The sequence below is a fragment of the Agelaius tricolor genome, unplaced genomic scaffold, assembly GCF_023055355.1.
Source record: "Agelaius tricolor isolate 1412-34295 unplaced genomic scaffold, bAgeTri1.0.p SCAF_70, whole genome shotgun sequence".
Lineage (NCBI taxonomy): Eukaryota > Metazoa > Chordata > Aves > Passeriformes > Icteridae > Agelaius > Agelaius tricolor.
Genome location: NW_027269330.1, coordinates 936,574 through 945,686, shown reverse-complemented (window position 1 = coordinate 945,686; position 9,113 = coordinate 936,574). Strand labels below are relative to the sequence as shown.

Genomic DNA, 9,113 nt, shown 5'->3' with positions numbered 1-9,113 from the left:
ATGGAGGCCACCATGGCACAGGTGTTTCTTCTCAGCATTTCTCTGCAGACTATCAATCAGGCTGTGAGGGATTGTGTTTCAGAAGACAAAATGCAGTTTGTGTGAATAAATAAATAGCAGTGTTATTACCAATGACATTTAATTCTAGACAATATCCTGTTAAATATTTAAAAAACCAGAACCAGCAATACTGAAGTTTAAACCAGTGAATAATGGCCATTTGCAGAGTGATTGATTTACTGAGACTTACTGAGTGCTTTAAATATATCTGGGTCAGGTTATCTGTGCCAACCCAAAATTCAGATAGGAGGCTTACGACATGTAGATATGGACTTGTTCGAGTCATGAAGGAAAGTTCTGTCAAGTGTTTCCCACACCTCCTGCAAGATATAAAAGTTGAAGGTCTCTGGGATTTCCTTGCGTTCTTACCTTCTGCCGCCTCTTGCTCTCATCTGAAAGAAAAATGAAGAGATTTGTGAGTATATCCATTTCTGTTGGACTTTTAATAATAATGTAAGTTCCTCGCTTTAAAAAACAAAAGGATAGAGAAGAAGATGCTCAAGTAAGTGGTACAATACAGTGGCACAATAATATGATCTTGGGTTGTTTCTTTGGGTGGAAAGAGGAGAACTTGCATTTCTTGGGTCAACAAAGTCAGGGGAAGCCTCATTGAGCAAAGAACGCAGAATTTGGTACAGTTCAGAAGGGGAGTTTGGTTATGATTTAATGATTGCAGTTGAAGAGGCAAATCAAGAGGTAACATGGCATCAAGGAGGGACTTCTGAAAACTGCAGAAATGCCATAGTTAAGTTATTCTGCTTTTTCAGCTACAGGCAAAGGAGAGCCTGATAGCAAAAACTTTACAATGAGGAACTGTAGTTGTTTTCAGCTAATATACCTGCTAAGTGGGGGATTTTTCAAACTGATGCTCCAGCTCCTTCCCTCAGCTCATGGACTGGGTGATTTTATGGCACTGCCAGGTGTTTCTGACGAGTGAGAATTCTGCTTCCTTTTACAGGCTGCAGTCCTCATTTGCCTGGGAGTCTTTTGGGCTCAGACTTCTGCATTGAACGTGAGTAGAGTGATGAGCCTTGTCCTGCACATGGGTATTTGAAGTGTGTTGGATCCAGGGCAGGGGGAATAGAACAGGAAGAAAACCACAGAAAAAACGAAAACCACCAAGTTGTTTATTGTCAAGTGTAAAAAAAAAGAGCTTTTGCCAGAGGTTCTGTACAGGTGCAAAGTAAAGAGTCAGGGGGACAGAGTCCCCTTAGCTCAGTCAAACATTTGGAGACTGGAGCAGTCTCCTGCCAGTCCCTGCTGCCCAGAATGACTGGGATGTCCCGTGCAGGTTTTCCCCAGCCTGCAGGAGGGCCTGTTTTATAACTGACCTCCATCTCAGGAGCCTCCTCAGACTGCTCCAGGCACAGTAAATACCAAATCCCACGAACCCAGGGTTCTTAAGGGGTTTGGTATTTACATGAGCATAAAGCATTGGGGGTTGTTGTGCCTGCTAAAGATGGAAGCCAGGTGATGAACGCTGATTTTGTGCTTTTTACCAAAGACCTTTGTGCTGCATGATCCCATCAGCAACTATGTCACTGGCACCATGACCATCCACAGCGAGGAGCAAATCGTCGATGTCCACGTCCGCTCCGGCGTCTACTCCTCTGACACCATCTTTGACTACACACATGTGAGTAAATCCAGGGATCCACCCCAAATGAACCCCTGAGGACGTTTTTAAAGTCAGAAATTATTTCAGAGTATTCTCACCACATCTTGCCCCTGAACACTGTTTCTTTGAGGACTCCCAGCACCTTTGCTCCTCCTTTCTTCACCCGTACAATGGGGCAGTTTAAAAGACTTGTAATGAAACTTGTGGTGGCAGTTCCTGGAAGTGAAGAAGGTCTCTGACCTCAGTGGGGCTGGAGGTGGGGATGGACAGCAGAAATCTGTCAGAAATGATGCTCTCAGTCTCAGGGACAGGCACCAGGACAGGCTGGCTCCATTCCCCAAAGGAGAGAAAGGAGCTGCATTCATTCCACAGCAGCAGCCTCTGCAGCCACTTGCTGCTCCTTCCAGGGTGCCCCAAAGAGTAGAGAGCACCAGCTAATGTCAGCATTATTTAAATCATTTCTGATGATTTACCCTCCATTCTTTCCATCCCAGGGGTATATTGCCACCAGGTTGTTCTCACGAAATGCCTGCTTTATCATGAAAATAAAGAAGGAAATCATCCCAGACCTGCAAGAGATTGGACGTTTGGCTTTTGAGAGAGAGGTGACAGTGGGGAACCCTCTGCTGGCAAGGAAGGGGTGGGAGCAGTGTGGGGACCCTCACAGGCAGCTCAGGAATGACTTGTGCTGCCTTAGCCATGATGGAGCTGTTCTGACAGGACACAGCTTGAAGGGAATATCATGCAGAACATTCTTTTAAGATAACAAACCATAACGGCCCCCCTGCAGTTTTACAGGGGCTTGTTGAGGTGTCTCAAGCTGTACAATCCCCTGTCCCTGGCACTGATGTCATTTGGCCATTTCCAGGTGATCACAATATAAGTTCAGGCAAACTTTCCCTTTATTCATTGTCCTGCTGATAATCTGACCTTGACATTTCCTGAAATTTATTTTTTTTTAGAACAGAAAGTAGAGATCAATTTACTTTGACCAGATTTTGTCTTCCTTATTCAGGCTGAGGTTTCAGAAGGAGACTGGAAGAATTGCCTGGAGGTGAACTGGAGTTCTGGCCCAGTAGCACATTTACAGCAAAACCTGGTGCCAATAATGTAACTTATTATTATGGCAGCAATACAGCTCAGGCTCGCTGTGTTGGCACAATTAATATCTAGTGAATTTTGTTACTGAATAGATTGATTTTTATTTTTTTTTTCCCTTTATCTAATGTTCTTTTATGAGGCAAAGGAAGGTGATTTAGGGTTTGGGAGCCTTCTCAAAGGGCATCCCAATAGAGAGAAGCTAAAGTTACATTTCTGATGGTGTTTAACCTTTTCTTCTCAGACCATGAGGGATGTATACTCTCCCAATAACGTGTGGGCCCTGTTCCAAGCTGGCAGCTCCAGGCTGGGGCATCTGAAGGACTGGGTTCTCTATGGGAAGCACATTGAAAGTCTCTGCACGGGGCTGCCTCTCTACGAGCTCGTGGCCACTGAACGTAAGTCACAGGTCAGGGCATTGTGGCCCTGCCCCAGGGCACTTCCTCCCCTTTGAACCCAAATCCTCCTGCTACCCTGGAGCTGTGCAGACATTTCCTCCCCTTGAGCTGCACCTCAAATGCTCTGCACAGTTGTGAGACAAACAGAAGCCTTGAACAGGGCCATAACTGGGGGTTGAGATTTGTGTATTTGAGGCTTTTCCTAGCTGAATACAGGGATCTCATCTGGTAAGGAGATACTGATACTGAGATATATACTGATGTAAATACTGATACTATCTTCCTTCTCTTGGGATTTTTTAGCACCAACAAATGATGATGGCTGTGCCAGTGCCGGCATTCCAAGCATTTTGGGCCTTAAAATCTGTGAAGAACTCATTGCAAATGAATATTGACATTTCTGTTGCAAGGAAATGCCTTTTTGCATGTTTTAGTGATGGTAACCACGTTCTCCAGCTGGAACAGAACTCGGGTATGAGGCTCAACCTGCCTATGCAAAGCTTTGATGCATAACAAGCCTATGACATACAAATAAATACAATGCTTTAATAAATAAAGAGAATGCTTTGTCTGCTTCTTCTACCCAAAATCAGAACACAATGGCAGTGGGCCTTGTGAGTTGTCCTGCAGAAAAGACAAATTCCCCCCTTGGTCCATTCCTGTGCTGGGGCTGCAGCATGGCCCAGGCATTGGTTTGGGCTTCATAAAGAGCAGAAACAGAAACAGAATCGATTTTTCCAGTGGAGAACTTCACTTTGGCATCAGCATCCAGGTGTTGGCTCACCTTGTGTAGCATGGCTGGGGGAGGGAGCAAGCAGGTGAATGAAGATAAAGGGAGGGAGCAGATCCACACATTTGCCAGGCAGCTTGAATCCTGCAGGGCCAGTGGAAAATTGCAGCAGTTTGAGTGAGTGCAGAGATTTTCCAGCCTGGGCACAGGACACTGTCCCAGCCCTAAGAGATTTGTGCCTTGGAATAAAGTTTTCCTTTCACACAAAGGCACAAAGAGCTGGGACCGCTGGGTGAGGGTCCCAGGTGTGCTCTGTGTCAGGAGCTGATGGAAATCCAGGATGGGGCCACCTGCCTGCTCCGGGGCAGATCCCAGGGAATGGTTGAGCTCTCACAGCCTTCCCTCCAGGGCCTGGAAGGGCTGTGTGTGTTTGGGGATGAACACTGAATGTTACTGAATGTTTATTGGAGCCTTGAGTGGCTGCCAGAGGGCAAGAACTTCCTTTGGAGGAAAATGGCCCCAGGACTGCAGTCAGTAATTCTCAAATCAGGCTCCTGCTCAAACCATCTGCTATTTAATAAAAGAGCATTTCATCACATGGTGAAGCTGTTCTTTTAGATTGAATGTATTCATGACAGGCTGCAGGTTCTTGGTGGTCCACAAAAATGTTTCTGGAGGGTCAAACTTTGTTAATTAAATACAGGAATAGTAGTTGTGTGTTCTGTGGACCCTGAATACCTCATTATCTATCTGCACCTCTCGGGGTGCAGCCCCCAACAAGAGAGGAGGAAGCATGGAAGAACCATAAACAACACAACCCACGTGGCCATGCTCTGATTCCCACAACTTTCCAGAGAAAAACTCTGGAAAAGTTTTCCCTCTGCTCCCAAACTGCAGCTCTGAATTCACAGCCCTTGAGCCTCCTGGCTGGTATCACCAACAGCCACAAAGACCATGCTAGAAAGGGCTGCAGAGCAAAAGAAATTTATTCTTGATTTAAAACAACTAATCACAGGGCAAACAGGAATGTACAGCCAGAGTGAACAAACCAGAGAAAAGGACTTAGGCAGGAGAAAGAAGTTTGATAATTTATTTATTGATACTGTATTTGCCCTTGCTATTTCCTGCCATTTCATTCTTTGTTGACTAGGCCACAGTTTACAATATGCTTTATGGACCTGTCTTGGATTATAATAAATCTGTTTTTCTTATCTTGCAGGTGCTTGATATTAAAACTGGACTACAGGGAAAGCCCGAAGAGGTAAAAATCAGCAACAGGTAAAATATCCCTGAAGATCAGATCCAGCTGTTGCCTGAAGCAACTGCAGTCTGACAATGTCAACCTTTAAATCCACCCTCTGTCAGCTCTCAATGTTCATGATGTGAAGGAAATCTCAGAATCATGGAGTTGTTAAGGTTGGAAAAGTTTAAGTTCATAAAGTTAAGTTTAAGTTCTTCAACCACCAACTCACCACCACCACTGTGGTCACCATCAACCCACACCCCCAGGTGCCACATCCAGGTGGTTTTTGAACACTTCCAGGGCTGGGGACTCCAGCACTGCCCCAGGCAGCTGTGCCAGAGCTTTACAACCCCCACATGAAGAATTTTCTCCAAAATCCACCCTGAGCCTGCCCTGGCCCAGCCTGGGGCCGTTCCCTCTGCTCCTGTCCCTGTTCCCTGGAGCACAGCCCGGCCCCCCCGGCTGTGCCCTCCTGGCAGGAGCTGTGCAGAGCCACAAGGGCCCCCTGATCCCCCTTTGCTCCCTCTGAGCCCCTTCCCAGCTCCCTCAGCCCCTCCTGGGGCTCCAGCTCCATTCCAGTCTCCAGGCATGCTCCATGCTCTCAATGCCCTTCTCGCCATGAGGGGCCAAAAGCTTATTCATATCATTAATATATTTGCATATTAAACCTTTAATTCTATCAATCAGTTAACCTAGAGATGCTCTGTCTGATGTGGAACCCCTGCTGGCCTGGAGATCATCAGTACCAGAATCTTTGGGGATCCCTTGCTGGTAGAGGCTCTTCGTGCGTTCTGATCCTTTGGGATTCTTTTCTGCACTGTGAGGTTTCCCAAGGGAATGGATGGAAAATTCCCAGTGGTTTCCATGGGAGGCACCCAGAGCCCAGCAGCCAATCCCAGGAACAATGGTGGAGTTGTGTTCTCGGTGCACAAAGCCCACAGCTCGTCCCGATAACGGCCCAAGGTCAGGGTGCAGCTGGACAAGGTGGAGCTCCCTGGCACCGAGCACAAACTGAGCACCCAGAGAACAGCACAGCCCTGGGAACCTGCACACGAGAGGGGCAGGGCTGCCCTGCTGCCTCTGGAGCCCAGAGCTGCCACCAAAATGAAAAAGGAGCCTGAGCTTGGATCCTAAAAACACATTGCTGGAAGAGCCTGGAGAGGGAGAAGGTGTCAGGATGAGATCGAGTGCCTTGAAAGCTCCTGATGCTCCCAAGAGCTCCTCTCCACCAAACAGCACATCCTGGTTATTATCTAACTTCATCTATCCCAGTGTCACATTATCTAACTTGCCAGCCATGCTTGTTCTGTAAAAAGCAGGGAATTGATTTGGTGTGGAAGATCACAGAACATTCTGAGCTGGAGGGGACACACAGGGGAGCCCAGTGGCAGGGTCTGGCTGTGCCTCAGTCAGTGCCTGTGAATGTCTTGGCCCATGAGCCAGGCCAGATTTCCAAGGAATTCACCCCAGTCCTGGTGCAATTGTTCCTTTCCACGGGAGAGAGATTTCCATTGTCCACTAGATGGCAAATGGTGACAGCAACCCCGGCCCTCGGGACCCGGGAGATGCGCTAAAAACTGCGACTGCCAGCCAACCACGGCTCAAAAATAACACAGATTGAATCCTCTCACCCTGTTCCCCAGGAAGTCAAATCTGAGTTGGGATACAAGGCATTAGAACTCATTCCTTCAGGTTTCCAATCCAGTGGGATGTTTATTTTCACTTGTAATTACACCCCATTTGGTGATTAACCGAACTATTTTTTGATTCCTTAATGATTTTAATATTTCTCTCTTACATATTTAGATATTTATAAAAATATTAAAATAAACTATAATATAAAATATGAATATTATGTTTATAATTAATATAACACTATTAATTAAATTAATAGTAATAATTAATAATGTTTATAATATTATAATATGTATTTTTAGTATAGAAATATATTTCTATTTATATACTTTTATATATTCTATTATATAATGAGACACTGCCTTTGCATGGCCACATCCTCTGCTGGGTTTGTGTCTCTCTCTCACTCCTGCCAGTCCTTTTCTCTGCCCCTTTTTGCAGCTGACCACGAGGCAGTTCCCACTTTATTTAATTTTCTGAGGGTGTGTGCCAGTTGAGGATGGTGATTCAGACCTACTCAAGGTTGCTCCAGCCGTTTTTTGCTGGGTAGAAAACCAAATGTAGCATAAAGTCAATCCTTTTGTAGCAGTGCTGAAAGAGGAGAAAATATCACTTAAAAACCAGTTTGTAATTGCTGGGGTGAGAACTGATGTGGGCACGAGGCTGCTGTGACAGCTCCTCACAAACCAAGCTGTGGATCCATGAAATTCCCAATTTTGTAAAGACGTCTGAGGAGCTGCTGCCACTTGACCCTCATTTGCTTTGCCTCTTGTGAGCTGTTTTTTAACAGGTGCCAAGGAAAAAAAGCCATTTGGATGAGCTGGTGAAATTCAGAGAGGAATCAGGGCTTCAGTTTGGTTTTCCAGGTGAGGAGCATTCAGCAGCTGCCCTGGGAGCTCTGGCAGACCCCTGAGCAAGGCACAGCTACTCTGAGCACCCTGGACAATAAAGCTGCAGAAACCAGGGGGTAGAGAACATATTTGTAATTTTTGCTGCAATTGAAATCAGAATTAGTGAGGTGTTTGAGCCAGTTTCCCTTAACCAAAAGGATGGAAAATACAAAATTTGATATTCAGCTGCATGGCAGTCAAAGCAAAGAGAGGCCTCTGACAACCTTAATTTACCCAGTGTAATTCCAGTGATAGAATTACAAAAATGGAATATAATACACTTTCATCTTTGAATTTTTAAGGCTAAACTTTAAAAATATTTTTAATGAATCAGTCTTCTCTACTGCTATGCACAATTTGCTTTCCCTTTCTGATTCCAGCCCTAACATTAAATAAACAGAGCAAATATTAGACATGCTTGTCTAATTTTTCCTCATGTTTTGCTGATGTGATTACAAGCTGTTGACTTAGTCATTAATATCTCATGCTGAGATATCAGCTAACACTGCCAGAAAATATTCCATCTCTGCTTAGCACTCAAGTTGTCAGTTTAATAATTCCATGTTATTAATCAAAATTGTCAGCAAAATAATTTCTGCTGACCCGAGTCTGGTTTTTCCCCCATTGCTGAAGATTTGGACTCCTCAGTTCTCAAACCCAAGGACAAAATTTAGAGATTATTCCCAAGAATTTTGTTCATTTAGAGCTTTTAAATGGAGCTCTGATTAGGAAAAGAATGGAATCCCTCAAAAAAGCTGCTTGGACACGGAGCTGACAAGGAGAGGGGACGAGTCTGGGAGGCTTCTGAAAGGTTTTGTTCTGCAGTCTTGTTCTTGTCAGTGTCACTGAGCTGCTCAGAGAGTTTCCTGGAGTTTGACACCCACATGAATACCAAAGCACCACAAAACAACTGCGTGATGAGAGAAAGAATTTTAAAAATGTAAAATTAAAACTTTCTCTTGACCTTTTTCTGTCAGACTGTTCCGTGAAGGGAGTGTGATAAGAAGCCTGCAGAGCCCAAACCCCTGGGATTAAGCAGCAGCTCCTCTCTGTTCATTAGCACTGCTCTCACTCTGTGTGAAGATATCAAAGAGGAATTGATTTATTTTTGACCATGGCTCACCGGGTTTGAATCAATTGAGGACTGAATGAATAAATTGTGTGACCATAACAGGTATTACATTTTTAATATTATGAGAGACTGCGTCCATATTTACCAAGGCATGTACCAAGATCACAGGAGGGGAGAAAAACCAAGAGATTTTGAGACACTTCTCATGCCATAAATGGCATAATGATAAATTATCTCATTTAAATGGGCTGGGCAATGAACTTGGTGGGTGCCACAAATTTCCCAGCTGAGTGCAAAGCCCAGTCATGAAGTGGCAGCTCCCCCAAATATCTGCTGGAGGAGCAAGGACACCAGGAGCTGGGAGCTCTA

The 9,113-nt window shown here is 45.0% G+C and overlaps 1 protein-coding gene across 1 annotated transcript; it reads left to right on the top strand.

Annotated features, from left to right (window-relative positions):
• Window positions 1-3,569, top strand: GKN2 (gastrokine 2). Its single transcript, XM_071417610.1, has 6 exons — window positions 1-63; window positions 1,019-1,072; window positions 1,565-1,696; window positions 2,173-2,283; window positions 3,021-3,174; window positions 3,478-3,569. The coding sequence occupies exons 1-6, from the start codon at window positions 1-3 to the stop codon at window positions 3,567-3,569; spliced, it is 606 nt and encodes a 201-aa protein (XP_071273711.1).
• Window positions 3,570-9,113: the final 5,544 nt, after the last annotated feature.